The sequence below is a fragment of the Trachemys scripta genome, chromosome 9 (genome assembly GCF_013100865.1).
Source record: "Trachemys scripta elegans isolate TJP31775 chromosome 9, CAS_Tse_1.0, whole genome shotgun sequence".
Taxonomy (NCBI): Eukaryota; Metazoa; Chordata; order Testudines; family Emydidae; genus Trachemys; species Trachemys scripta.
In genome coordinates, this window is record NC_048306.1 from 18,550,041 (window position 1) to 18,565,518 (window position 15,478).

At 42.9% G+C, this 15,478-nt stretch overlaps 1 protein-coding gene across 4 annotated transcripts in view; it reads left to right on the top strand.

The window, feature by feature from the left end:
* The window catches only part of PAK3 (p21 (RAC1) activated kinase 3), a 194,689-nt gene that overhangs the window by 151,052 nt on the left and 28,159 nt on the right, over window positions 1-15,478 (top strand). For all 4 annotated transcript variants that reach the window (XM_034780630.1, XM_034780629.1, XM_034780631.1 and 1 more), the window contains 3 exons: window positions 2,750-2,787; window positions 5,241-5,372; window positions 7,948-8,110. In XM_034780630.1, the coding sequence (XP_034636521.1) occupies window positions 2,750-2,787; window positions 5,241-5,372; window positions 7,948-8,110 (333 nt within the window). The remainder of the gene's footprint in view (window positions 1-2,749; window positions 2,788-5,240; window positions 5,373-7,947; window positions 8,111-15,478) is intronic.

Sequence of the window (15,478 nt, forward strand, 5' to 3'; positions counted from 1 at the left end):
TCCCCCCTGCTCCCTGTCCCTGACTGTCCCAACCCCTCTCCACACCCCTGCCGTCCTGACAGCCCCCCCAGAACCCCAGACCCATCTAATCCCCCCTGCTCCCTGTCCCTGACTGTCCCAACCCCTCTCCACACCCCTGCCTTCCTGACAGCCCCCCCAGAACCCCAGACCCATCTAACCCCCCTGCTCCATGTCCCTGACTGTCCCAACCCCTCTCCACACCCCTGCTCCCCTAACAGCCCCCCCAGAACCCCAGACCCATCTAACCCCCCCGCTCCATGTCCCTGACTGTCCCAACCCCTCTCCACACCCCTACCCCCTGAAAGCCCCCCCCCAAACTCCCGACCCATCCAACCTCCCCTTCCTGTGCCCTGACCAGGGCCGGCTTTAAAGAGCCGAGGAATCGGGCTGCGCTCCGGCCGGAGCTCCGGCTGGGGTTGCGGGGCTTGGGGCCGGACCGGAGGTGCTCGGCTGGGGCTGGGGCCCGAGCTGGGCTGGAGCCTCTGGGTGCCACTTGGCCCGGGCCAGAGGGAGCCGTGCAGCCAGGGCCGCGCCTCCCCGGAGCTCTCCTCCTCACGCCTCCCTGCCCCAGCTTACTGCTGCTGCCTCCTGCCTGCCTCTGCTTCTTTTCAGACTTCCCACGAAGATCTGATTCGTGGGAAGCGGGGGAGGGGGAGGAGCAGGTGGGTGGAGCGTTCAGGGGAGTGGAGGAGGGGGAAGACAGCTGCGGGGCCGGACAGCGTGGTAAGGCTGCAGGGGATGGGGGGAGCCGGGAAGGGGCTTTGGGTGCCCAGCGGCGCTTGGCCGCCGCTTTTCTGTCTGTAAATAGCCAACCGGGGGGAAATCCCGGACATTTTTAGATTTTTAAAAATCCCCCCCGGACAGCTATTTATAGACCGAAAAGCCGGACATGTCCGGGAAAATCCAGACATATGGTAGCCCTAGTAAAACAAGTGTCTTCGAAGTGCAAAGAAGTGACCAGAAAGACATTCCAATGACAAGGAAAGATCTAATATCCTGGAGTTGAATGCTGCTTCCTCCCAAAGATGCAGTTGCAAATGTGGAAGAGTAATTGGATAATCTGGTTGTTTTTGTTACTTCATTTTCAAAATTAAATAAGAGGATTGAGTAAAACAGTCACTGGCTCTTTCATTCTGAAGCCACAAATAACTAGTGATCTGCACAGGAGGTGGGTGCTATACATAAATATATGAAATGTATACAACATTTCTGTTGTCATGGAGTCTTCCTAGGAATCTGGATGAAGGATCAAAGAGAAAGAGGTACTTTTAGAGGCTACATCATTTTCATTCTGGGGATTTGATTGCAATTGAGGTGCCATGATTCGGAAGCCTCCAAATGTGACCTTGCTGTCACTTTTCCTAGGTTTTCTGTACATTCTGCAAGGTTACTAAGCAGCATTGAGAAAATGTTTCCAAGGAGAATAATTCTAAATTTTAGTTTATATTTTTTTCAGCCTGTTCTGTTTTTTGTTTTTGTTTTCCTTGTTAGCTAAAGAAACCCTGTTGCCTGGTAATAAATCATGTCTACCAAGGAAGCTGAGGCTTCAGACTGGGTAGAGTGTGTGTGGCTTTAGTAATGATGTGTTCTTTTCTGTATCATGGCTCTCCTAATTATTGAGCTGATTCCTACACGAAAATGTTGTGATACAGTTAAGTTTGTAAAGACATAGCTATTATTTCTGCTAACATGGCGTTCAAACCCTGCAGCATGTGAGCAGCATCTGTAACTTTCTTGACCTGAAGTTGTTCATCTGATAGAGCTAATAAAAATGCCGCCATCAGTGCCAGTGGAGACAGTGACTTCCTTGAACCTGGTGGCTCAACTGAGACCCGTAATTCAAAAATTGATTGCCTGAGTAACCTTAAACTTACCCCCACTAAAATAACAATTAACGCTGGGATAAAATATCAAACATGCAACATTTCAGGCTTGTAGGAGTTTTGTGCATGTGTGTGTGTTCGCAAAAGCTAGAGGGATGATGATCCGCTTTAGAAGGAAAACTGACTTACGTGCTTATGGAGTTGCTACTGTGGCTTCATAATAATGGAACAATCACAATATGAGGGGGGTTATACTGAACCTTTTCTATAGGAAGGTTTTGACCCCCCTAGAAAGAAAAATGCATGTATTTGCAATCTTTTTATCCAAGTGACTTTATCGTAAGCCTGACTTCAAACTGCCTTCCCTCCAGGCACCAGCGAAGGAAGCAGGTGCTTGGGGCGAAATGTCCGGGTCGGCGGCGGGTCCCTCAGTCCCTCTCTTCCTCTTTGAGCTTCCGCCGAAGTGCCGCCGAATAGGAAGAGAGGGATCGAAGGACCAGCCGCCGAATTGCCGCCCAAGAATGGAGCAGCACGATTGAGCTGCTGCCGACGTACCGCCGAGGCTTCCCCCCCCCCATTTCGCTGCTTGGGGCGGCAAAAAAGCAGGAGCCAGCCCTGCCTATTGGTGAAGGACATGTGCTGGACCACTTCCCCTCTTGTTTGGGATAGTAAAGGGTAGAGTTAAACATGGAAAACAGACACTAAAGTAAAATGTAGACATTGTAGTAAAGAAAAAGCCCAGATCATTCCACCATCTTGCTGTCATCTTTATAAAGTAACTGGTTTTGCCAAAGGGGTGTTCTGAATGAAATCTGACGAGTTTTGGATGAACTTGTTCTGCTGGATTCCCCAGAACAAGTTTTGTTATGAAAAGTATCTAGCTTATCTTCCTTTGCACCTTTCAGATAAGAGCGCCCACGGATACATAGCAGCCCATCCTTCGGTGAGTGTAAAAAAAATAACAGTGATTTCATTTATGGTGTTTGTATAAGTGTGGTGGAGTAAGCCATAAACTCTGAATTTTCTGGAATACCAGTCTCCTCTGCTGAGAGAAGTCAGACACAACATCTTTGCAGCAGTGGTATTTAGATTCCATTGGCTATTTTTAATTTTCTGTATAATACCTGACAGACAGATTAACGTCTGGGTTTGTTGATGAGGAATTGCTTACTATTCCCAGCCCTTTATGATTTATATTCTTTAGTACAGTGTGTTATTCCAGGCTCTCTGTGTAGTTTTTCCATCTTAAAATAAAATCTCTACTAATTTTTTTTGCTTTTGTACTTCTGTGATTAAATTAGATATATGACTGAACATAAATAAGGTTAGAAATTATTCAAAACTCACTGAAAGAATTTGTAAGAATGTTTTAAACATTGGTCCATTATAATTAATGTTGAATTACTGTGGAAATCCCAGAGATATATTTATGATGTCCATATTAATATTGACTGCATTTATCAGTATTAACATTATTGCATTAAATATCAATCATTAATTAGGGATTTGGCCTTTATTTTAAATTCAGTGACTCAATTTCACAGTTAAGGTTTTCAACTAAAGCCAGATCCATTAACCATAATAAAATACATTTCTGGAAGAATATTGCAATCACATAGGAATATAATCAGTATGGCCTTCAAAGTGGTTCCTACCAGTGGTTATGGCCTCCTTAGGAACTATCACTGTATCTCATCAGATGGGATATAACCAGTAGCAAGATACAAGTTCCTACAAGACAATAGCCTATTCAAGGGATTCAACAGGAATCTTATATAACAGGGAAGGTGGGAGCTCTATCGCAGTACAAAGAAATCATGCAACTCCTACTAACGGAATTTCACCCAGTAATACAAGTCTGGTATTAAATATTCAGGGTATTGTATATAGTTTAGCTTCACAATTCTAGTGTTGTCACATCAACCGTGGAACCCTTCTGGGGTATGGAAATGGTTTGTTGTGGTCTGGCATCATAGAAGTGAGATTATTTTATTGCATGATTTTTTTTTTCAAAAATGTGTAAGTGTGTAAAATATGAATATTAAACAGGAAACGTTACAGTCATGTGATATGCCACAGAATAATATATGCTCTTTCCCTTCTACACTGAGACAGCTCCAAGTTCTGGCAAAGTTGCATGATATCATATAGAATATGGTGAATGCTCCTCTGACCTGGTAGTTGGGTTATGCAGCATATAATTCTAAAGTTTTGATACTTTAGTAACTTCTTTTACAGGTCACCATTTTCAGTAAAATCAGTTGTGCAGTGGAATAGATTCTCGAGGGAGATGCAGTATCACTGTATATATATTTAAGGACAAATTAATTAAGGCAGTGGTAGGAATGATGTAGTGAATTGTTTGCAAACTATAGGGGTTTAGACTGGATGATCCATACAATCATTTCTGTCCCTTCTAACATTGATACCAGATACTGTACTGAAGAGAAGTGGTCATCTCACAGGTTATGTGAGAGAGCTGATTATTTAGAACAAGTGTCCCCAGTCAGCTTAAGATCCTGCTTTGATAACCATGTTATTCTCTGTGTTCCTTCTCTTAACCCCCCTATAAAATACCCTTCAGCATTTGGTAAATGTTTGATTGGACTTTTCCCCCGCAGTCTATTCTTCTTCTAGCAATTAGTCCACATTTTAGGTATAGTAGCTGGGCTTATGGTAGTTGCAGCCCCATTAACTTTATACACTGATTCACTGAAACCTGGCAAAGAGCAGAAATACTAAGCATTAAGCATTAGATGAAGATAAATGTGAAAAGCATCTAAATAGGAAAAAATAATATTATGCAGGGTAAAATAATAAAAAAAGAACAGCTTTTCTCTATAATACAGAATTTCCTGTTAGACTTAATGAAGGATCCTTTGAGCTTTGAAGTGCATTAATTAATCTAACTGGTAGACTTGTTAGCTTAATTAACTGTTACCATTTCTGCAAACATGTTACCAAAGCAATAAACCATGAACTAGCGGTGATTTTCTAACTCCTGCATATGTTCAAGTATTGTTCTCAGTTAAATTAGTCTTTCATTAAGTATGTAAATGAATGATTTATTTGCCTTTATTTAATGTAATTCCTCCAATAATGCAGCATAGGATACAATTCACTAGCCCAAATGCTAGTACCATACCAAGACTAGCCATGAATAAATAAGAGGCAGATGAAAAACACCAAAATGAATTAACCAAACAGTACATATATTTGTAATCATAAAAAAATGCACCATATGCAACAAATAACTGAGGTTTCTACATCTATATATAAATGTAAAATTCTCTGCTATGTTTGAGTAGATTAATGCTGTACATTATTAACAAGCCTCCCATGCTGTCTTTAAAAAATAAGTGAACAATCTGTTATGCTACTGCCTTTTATCCACAGAGCACAAAAACTGCATCAGAACCCCCTTTAGCTCCCCCAGTTTCAGAAGAAGAGGATGAAGATGAAGAAGAAGAAGAAGATGACAATGAACCTCCACCTGTTATTGCACCACGACCTGAGCATACAAAATCAGTAAGCTCACTAGCAGCTTTGGTTACTGTTGTCATCATATGGTATAACTGAGAGATATATCTGTTATAACAGGAAAGTGTATAGAATTCCTTTTGGGTGAAGACTCAGTGTTAGAATCCTAACTATAGCTTTTAATTCCCATGAACCTACAGAAGCCAGGAGATTCTGATGTGAGGCTTTTCATGTAATCCTGAGCTTTTTCCATTATGCCAATAGGTATTTCGAAACTCTGAGTTCAGTTTTTATATTGTGTTTGTGTATATGTAATACTATGTTACTTAACATACATATATATAAACGTGGACTTAGCCATGGTCAGTGGGGAGAAGGCTTATGATAGTGCTAGCTCTCCTCCTTGCTGAGAGAGAGAGAGAGAGAGAGAGAGAGACTGAACAGATGTGATGGGGAAACGAAATGAAGAGCAGATATAGACAGTGCGATTCCTTGTCTTCTAACAGGACAAAGCATTTGTATAGTAAAAGACAGATCAAATATATAAATGTTTTCCTAATGATGCTATTCTATGCATGCAATTGCTGTAGTTACTATGGGGATGATTCACAGCTGTGAATGGGAGAAGTGATCTGCGAGATCACAAATTGAGGGAGGGAATTCCACAGGATAGTGACTCTATTAAGATGTGGTCCCCATCATGAAAATAATAAGGCCTTTTATTATAACAGCGGGATCTGTCATGTCTAAATGCACTCTTTAGAGGATGAAAATACAGACCACCCCAAATCAGCCATATCCAGTTCTGCTGAATGTAATCTGATCATTACGATTCAGCTGAGCAGCCATTGGCTTTGGGGATGTTTGCATCACGGCTGCTACTGGGTTTTTGTGGAAACTGCTCCCATCAAGACCAAAACGCTTTCACGTCCTTACTTCAACTCCTCACTCCTGGACTAGACAGGCTAATATTTTCTTTAGATCTGTGAGGTCAGTACGTACTTTTAGGGATTCCAAGATCCAGTCTGATAGACGAGCTTCTCCAGAGCTGTTGTTATTTGTAACATGAGACCAAAATGGCTCCAGAAGCAAAATAATAATGTCTACATGTCATTACCTTTCTTTAGATAATTTTCTTCTTCTTAAAGAAAAGCAAACAGCTTTCTGAATAGCAGGAGCTGTCTTGCATTTACATGAATTTGCTCTATTACAATAGTAAGATTATTTACATTAATGAGTGGAAAGAACTGATGATCAAATCCTAAAGGATTTGGACAAATCCAAAATTCCTTCCTCGTTTTTTTCTTCAGAAACTCCCTTGAAATGCATGAGAGTTTTGCTTGAGCAAGGATTTCTGGATTTAGCCCTTGTGCAACAGAAATAATTTATAGAAGGTCTATCCCAAAGGCACAGAGCTAGTGCTGGGTACTGTTCTGCAGGAGATGTTAGCTCAGTTCCTAATCTTGCTCTCCTAAGGCTTGAAGTCCCGAGGAGAAGCATGCACTTAACCCTGTTTTGAGGGGGAATGGAATACTTCTCATCACTCTAGTGATTCCCCTGGCTAATTAAAAGTGCAGTAATAGTCAGAAAAGAGATAGATATTCACCCAGTGTATTCACACTCCTTTCTTCTGACTTAACTGACCTAAAAGAAGTTTTTGTTACTAATGACTCCTGTTTGTTCTACAGGGCCATCACAGGCTCTGGAGCACTGGTGGGCATCCGGATTACCGTGACGGGCCGCAGGTTGCCCACCACTGCTCTGGAGAATGAGCTGGATACACCTCTGCCTCAAGCATCTTCAGCAGCAGTTTTAACTGAGTTCCAAAAATCTTTTTATTACAGATTGTCAAGAGATGCACCTTCTCTGTTGTGCCCCCTACTAGCCAAGCATGGCTCTGCAGAGGCCAGCCTCAGTTTTCCCTTAACATGTCCACATTTGCTCTGCTGGGGGTCCAACTTATTAAACCCTGCACAAAGTATTTCAAAATAGAATTCAGACCCACCGTCTTCACCCTAGTTTCATCTGGGCCTAGCCTCTCCTCCCTGAGTGTCTGTTCTCTCCTTGAAGTTTCGTTCTTTCACTCTGGCACCAAACTTGGCACAGCCTCTCTTCCCCAAGTGTCTGTCTTCTTGCTCTCCCAGCACGTCTTGCCTGGAGTTTGAGCCCAGGACAGAAAGAGCCCAACTTGTCTCTCTGTTCCCAGACTGTACGTGTAAACAGAGAATTTGAATCACTGAGACATAGAGCCTCACAATGTAATTTGTACAGTCACCCTTCAGAGCTTAATCAGACTATAAGTAAGTAAATGTTCCCCTCTAGGGTTTGAAATACAAAATTGCAGCACCAAGAACCTAAAATTGAAACTGACTCTAAATAAGGATAAAACTGACTTCATTAGTTTTCATTGTCCCTGTTTTGAGAAATGCACAAAGGAAACAAACACCTTAATGTAAGTTGCCATTGGTGATAATAAGTAAAGGAACATAATTTGTTTTTGTTTTTTTCCAGTATGACACTTAAGTTGGCAGATTCCCTATAAAGATTTATATGTGAGATAAAATCTCATGGGGATCCATCTCCATACCCACTTTTCTGACCTCAGAATAATTTTCTGTTGCAGATCTACACTCGGTCTGTAATTGAACCTGTTGCTGCACCAGCACTAGTTAAAGAGGCTACAACCCCTCAGCCTGAGAACTCAAACACCAACACTTTGTACAGAAACACGGACCGGCAACGAAAAAAATCCAAGATGACGGATGAAGAGATCCTAGAGAAATTGAGTAAGTGTCCTGCCCTGACCTCTTGTTTGATAAGATGTTGTCTATATGTGTCTCTCCTGTATGCATGCAGAAGGAATGTCCTTATTTTAGTGTCACTGGGACACTTGGGCTTTCTTGTACACACAGCAGTTGTGCTCGATGGACAGGAAACAGAGATGGAGGGAATCCCTTCCTTCTCAGTGGGCAACCTGTGATTTGCCTGCCTGTGCTTTATAATGTGCAGGAGAGAGAGAGAGAGAGAGAGAACATTTCTGGATAAGCTGAACAGTGTTGCCTAGTAACCCCTGGTGTTCTGAGACACCAACAGGTGTCCATTGGGCTGAGCAGAAAACACATACTACACCTCTTCTACAGTAGTAGTAAGTGCTGCTGGTGAGCATCCCATCCCCTCACGGTACTATGTCTCTTTCGGGTCTGCAGTGGCATAATGCCGCCAATTACTGCTGTTTTGGCTGTGCACTGCCTCTCCTCCCACCCCAGCATGGCTAAGTTCATTAAGCTATAGCTTAGCCCTGAGTATGTAAATCTTCATATTTACAAGCCATTGTTTCTGTTGTGATTGCATATAAATTTTTATTAAACTCAGATTGCAGACTTAGTGGTATAGAAGGGAGATCCTTATGACTGTATCTTCATTACAGTTCTGTGCTGTCTGGCGTTTATATATACCAAGGCTGAATTTGGTCCAGTAACTAAAACTACCTATACAAGGCACCAACCATTGAAATGCAGCAGCCTCTGGGGTGGAAAGCTTCAGCTGTTAATACAGAGCAGCACTACACTGGAAGTCTGCTCAGGCCTAATATTAAAGCCTGACCAGAACTCAACCCGAGCCCAAGAGTGTTGACTTGTTTTCATGCCGGACCCTTATAGGGTGTTAGTTTTGCTCGGAGAGCTATGGGCCACTGGCCAGAGGCTCAGACAGGGGGTGGGATGAGGGGAGAGGAGCGAGACTAAAGAAAGAAGGGTGGAAGGAGAGAGGAGCAGGGGAATGGTGGGGAGGAGACTGGGAAAGGGGAGGGAGGGGAGTAGGGAGGAGGAGAGAGACAAAAATAGGAAGTTGGACGAAGGCATCAGAAAATTGAAGTCACGTGCACGCAGATGTTAAAAATGTCCTGACCCAAGCCAAAGAGTGTCGTTTTCATACTCGACCTGACCTGAGACTTGTAGCTGGGTGCCCGTCGGGTTGCAGGGGTCTACGTTACAGTGCTGCTGATGGAATACCCACTACTACTTCCTGTAGCATCTAAGTATTCCTTGGAGTTCTTCCAACTAGGCATCATCTCAGCCTGTTCCTGCTCAGCTTGTAAAGTCTATTGGGATCTCAACAAAATATGGTATTACTACGGTCACCATGTAATTCATATACATAGTCAAACCCCGTTAAAATTCCTCCTGCCTTCCGGTAATCTCATGCCCTGAAAGTTGTGTTCCTTTTAAAAGACTGAGTCCCTTTTTATAAAGATGCTCCATTCTTGCAGGACAGGATGCATTTTAAAGGGTGCTGGAGCTGGGTTTGGTGCTCAAATGCCGTGACGTGTATGTTATCAAATCAAGATAGATAAAAAAGAATGGAAGTTATAAAATCCTGAAAAAAATGCCTTTTAATGGAAATCTATCTTTATACTATACTCAGTTTAGTTTTACTTTCTAGCTTCACTCATTAAAAGTGTATAAAAAGAAGTTGGTGCCAGTAATATGGGGTAATCAGATGCTGATTAAAAATCGTTGAGAACTGATTACGTTACATCCCTGCAAGCATCTCTCAGTAGCTAACCATCAATGCATCCATTGTAGTATGTACATGAGACTTTGTCACAATTAATTCCTAACCAAATAATTCTGTAATGAGTCTGTAATAATTCTGGTCATGGTCCAGGGATGTATGCCAAATCCTGGTAAGTCTAGAGCAGAAGAGATTTACTCAGGCTTCTAAGCAAAATGACTGATCATTGCTATTTTTTTAGCAGATGGATACTCAGATTCCAAGAATAGGCCATTTCAGTCTGTCCCCAGCTCTAACTAGTTGATAAATAATTTGAGTGGAGAGTTCTAGATCTTTTTTTTTTTAACATTTTAAATTTGATTCTGAAGTCAACAACATTCTGAATTGAGAAAAATGTGTCCTTAAAATGAATAAAAGTTTGAGATAATCTGTAATGCAACGCTTTATAACAGCCGCCTCTTCACAGCAGAGAGTGTGGTTCTTCACTGACCAGGCAAATGTTACTGCTTCTCTTGTTCATCACTGCTAGTATTAACTAACGAAAATTATTACAATCTAATAAGAATCCTAATGCTTACCCCTTAAAAGTGTGAACCCAAACACTACTGTAGAGTTACTGTAGTGCCTTTTGCAGATTGACTGATAGATTGATAGAGGGTGAAGAATTGTTCTTGTTAACCTCTGAGGATAGGACAAGAAGCAATGGGCTTAAATTGCAGCAAGGGAGGTTTAGGTTGGACATTAGGAAAAACTGACAGTACTGGAACAAATTGCCCAGGAAGGTTGTGGTATCTCCATCATTGGAGGCTTTTAAGAACAGGTTAGACAAACAAACACTTGTCAGGAATGTTTAGTTATTACTTAGTCCTGCCTTGAGCACAGGGGACTGGATTAGATGACCTATTGAGGTCCCTTCAGGTCCTATATTTCTATGGTTCTATGGTAGATCTATTAAGAGTTGGATCTCAAAGAAGCTAGGTAATATCCAGGAGACAATGAAGTGAGTTAGTAGATATTTTCTAGTGCAGGTAGCTATCCCCTTGCATATTAACTCATAATGGCTACTTTAGCTGAGGCTGCATATTGGAGGCATGCTTCTAACGTGAGATCCCCAGGCACACTGCTGGTTTCATGAGGCATGCATACCTGCAGCAATGGATTATTCAAGATGTACAGCTATAATTGCCCGTGTTTCTCAGCTTAGAACTGAACCCTGGATTTATTTCCATTTATTTCTTTGAAGCATTACGACCACCTGCTCTCCTTTTGCTAGCTCCGGAATCTGATACCCACATGAGCAAGGTCTTTGAAGGTCTGCCTCGAGCAAATATGTGACGTGGAGATTTTAGAAAGAAATCCTAGCCTTCAAATTAGTTCAGTTCTCTTCTGTGTGAAATATCATAGAATATCAGGGTTAGAAGGGACCTGAGGAGATCTAGTCCAACCCCCTGCTCAAAGAAGGACCAATCCCCAGACAGATTTTTGCCCCAGATCCCTAAATGGCCCCCTCAAGGATTGAACTCACAACACTGGTTTAGCAGGCCAATGCTCAAACCACTGAGCTATCCCTCCCCCTTTGTGATCACTTTCATCACATATTTTACTGGAGAGTAAATGCTCTATGGGATAAAATGAAATTCTGTCTACAATGAAATCATTAATATTTTCCATTATAATTGTAAAACATAAATGTCCTGATTGTGCATTCATATACGCCTGATTTAGGCCTTGATTTGAGAAAGCACTTGAGCATGCGCTTAAGTCCATCCCTGTTCAGGACAGCAGTTATGCATATTCTTAACTGTAAGTTTAAAGTTAGTCACATGCTTAAGTGCTGACCTGTGTTATGGGGTGCTATCCTGAATTGGGGTCTTACAACAGTATAATGTTGACTTCAGTGGGATTACTCTGATTTGCACTGGTGTAAAAGGAAGAAGAGAGGAGAAACTGTAACTAATTTTACTAAAGTAATTTTCAAAATTAGGTACCTGAAAGTTGAGATGCCCAACATCAGTGGCCACTTCTGAAAATTTTGACCTAAATGTATTTGTTTGTCTCTTTCTTCTCTGATCTCTTGTAGCAGGAAACTAGTGTCTTGTTACACCTCTGAGTGAGCTCCCGGAAAGTCCTCTTGATGGGTACACTATTGCCCTCAATACAGACACAGATTTAGTAGTATTCAACACAGCCCTAAGTTAGAGTGATTCTGGATACAATTCTTTGGAGACTCTGTTTGCAGCAAAATGGAATATAGTAAAACTCCTGTCTTTCATTATGCATTTCAGGGTATGTCTACACTACCCGCCGGATCGGTGGGTAGTGATCGATCTATTGGGGATCGATTTATCACGTCTAGTGTAGATGCGATAAAATTGATCCCCGATCGCTCTGCCGTCGACTCCGGAACTCCACTGCGGTGAGAGGCAGAAGCGGAGTCGATGGGGGAGTGGCAGCGGTCGACTCGCCACCATCCTCACGGCCAGGTAAATCGACCTAAGATACGCCGACTTCAGCTACGCTATTCGTGTAGCCTAAGTTGCATATCTTAGGTCGATTCCCCCCCTCCCCCCCCCGGTGTAGACCTAGCCTCAGTGGATTTCTACTCCTATAAGGAAGCTCACTCTTATAGGAAGTATCACTGCTCTAATAGAGTTCCATTGTACAACTCCCCATGGAATAAAGCAGTTACTATCTTGCAGACTGCAGGTTTTAAGTACAGTTTCTGAAGGGATGCTGAACACAGTTTATTCTAGGCTCTGATTGGTGCTAAACAGTGTTCATTATCAATTCAGCTGCATCTGTTGTCAGCAACAGGTATTTTTTGTGGCATGGACCAGGCTAAAGAACATTTTGCCGCTGCTCCATGCAGGAGAAGTAAGTCTCCGTGCAGCTGTCCCTCCTGTGGAGTAAAACAGAGTTTGGCTCGTCTTGCTGCATCATCTAGCAAATGAAAATGAAGGTGTACCCTGCCCCAGCAGCCAGTGCCCTCGTCACTGCAGAGGATCAGGAGAGCATATCATTATTCCCAAGGTGAAGAAGTGGCTCTTTTGCTTTTTAGCTCCTCTCTGCTATAATGAATCTCAACTCACCGTGAAGCATTTTTGTGTAAGTTCCCTTTATGCCTAAAATGCCCTTCATTCTAATTACGGATAATTCCAAGCCACTGTCATTGGGACACTACTGTTTCTTAAAATAAACATTCGTAATACATTTTTCCCTGCTAAAAAAAAGTCTCTGGTTAAAGGGGACAGTAAAGTGTTGTGATTGTGTGTCTACAACTGAAAGAGCAATGCAGAGAATTGTTTCCATATTCCTCAGAAATCATTGTTCTATCATGGGAAGTATTTGATTACTTTAAAATTGAATCATTTCATTTCTCCTTTCTGGATGTCATTTTTATTATTTTTATTTTAAACACATTTACTGCACTTCTCTCAATCTGTGGGAAAGGGTTGGTTAGTGGCTGTATATAATCACTCTACCAACTTCAGAGAGCATAAGTGGACTGGAATCAATAGCATTTCAGTGCTGTCCTTCTGTTTGAAGTTTGCTTTGAGCAAACCCATGACACCCTTGAAGAGAGGCCATTTCTCTTCCATTTATCAATCATTTGTCAGTGAGTGGGGATTATCCCTTTTCCACCTAAGTGTAAACTAGTTAACTTCTAGCAAGGTCCCTGAAATGCTGAGTGCAATAAATGTTTGATGTGGAGTCTGAAAATACAGTTAGAATACCTTGTGCTGCACTCTTATAGGATGAGGTGTGTGGGAGCCGGTTGCTGCACCTCCAACCAGCAAGAACATCTGCTGGGATCAGTAGCAAATGTTGGCTGGCGGATCATGATGCTCCTGGTTGGGAGAGTAGTATAGCACGTGCCACAGCACATCCCCGTTCCCCACAGCTCCCCATTAGGGATCTGTCCTTGACCAGCAGGATTCTTTTACTAAAGGGTGCACCAGACAATATCTGTGCTTCCCACTGCACTGGCCAGAGAGGAGTCAATCAGATGCCCATCAGCATTAGATACCAGAGCACTGAGCTCCATAGTAATACCGTAGACAGGAGCGAGAAAGAGACTTACTTACAATTACTGGCAGCTCAACTAGATGTCCATATTTTGGAATTACAGGCAAACACGTGTGTGTGTATGTGTGTGTGTGTGTGAGAGAGAGAGAGAGAGAGAGAGAGAAGTGTAAATTTCCAGATATGTGCACAAAAATCATCACATTCCAGACATTTTTTCTCAGTCAAGGAATAATCTTCTCAATATATTTTAGTAGTATACACAGTACATTAAATCTTTAGTAGCTATTTACCCAGCCATTAAATCTTTAGTTTTTACTTTTCATCAGTTTTTATGTTTTATCTAGGAAAATGGACTAGAAAAGGTAACATTAATTTTGTATTATTTGGGTTTATAAGATTGTGGCTCCATTACTCAATTTAAGCACATGTAACCCTTCTGCCAGGTGGAGCCAGCAGCAATGAGGGTTGGGTTCAGTATCTAGGGGTTCCTTTTCACCAATACAACACAAAACCGGCTCGAGCCCCCACCCAGTGACCTGGGACAATTACACACCACCCCCTGGGCGCCTCTAAGAGGCAATACTTCCCCTCTCGTAAGCACAGAGTCTGAGTGTAGCAAAAACTTTTAATAAAAGGAGGGAAAAAACTCAGCATTAATTTGGGAAAACATCACAACTAGGGTTTATAAACATAAACCATGAGCAAAAGACCCACTCCCAAGTAAGTTGGGCAGTGTCCATTTTTTGTCAGGTTTTTAAGTCCAGCAACCCAAAAGTCCCTTTAACGTGCCCGTCCCTCCTCTGCACCCCACTCACAGTTGCTGTCCTGAGCTAGTGCTGCCCCAGAGTTCAGAGGTTCCCTCCCACCTTGGGTGGAAGGGGTGGGTAAGGAGGCACCTTACACGCTCTGCTGCTTCAGGCACTCACTTGCCGCCCCACCGCCAATTGTCACACCTCTCTGTGGGGCTCTGCTCTGGCCCTCTTGGCCAGCTACCCTGCTGGCCGCTCACCACGCCTCTCCGCCAGCTGCCCACTCACTGCACCTCTATGCCAGCCACCCTGCTGGCCACACCTCTCCATCAGCCTCTCTGCTGGCTGCACCTCTCCACCAGCCGCCTGCTCGCTGAGCCTCTCCACCAGCAACACAGCTGGCCAATCGCCAAGATGTCTTCAGGGCCCACCACTTAACACAGCTCTCAGCTGTTAGTGGAGGAGCCTCATTGCTGGTGCACACTGGGCAGTCTCTTGCAAAGTAGGTCTAATACTTAGATCTAGGTATCAGTGATTTCAGCTCTGCAGCATGTAACATGATCCTCAATTGAGTCTAAATTAGCTCTTTTATTATACCATGGAAGGGGGGGGGTCAAATGGTGTCTAGGATCCTTAAACTGGACCCGCACTAACAGGTATAAGTACCAGCCCCACCCTCTCTTAACTCATTGTGTTTTAGAACCCATGTCCCCTGCCTAGCAAGTGCTGTTCAGCTGAGAGTGAGTCCCTCAATCGGGGTATGCCAGATACCGTTCTGCTGCCCTTGATTCACACAAGCATAACAAGAAGACTGGGGAACTAACACCAGCCACAAGCAATCATTTGGGCAAGCAATCCCATCATGCT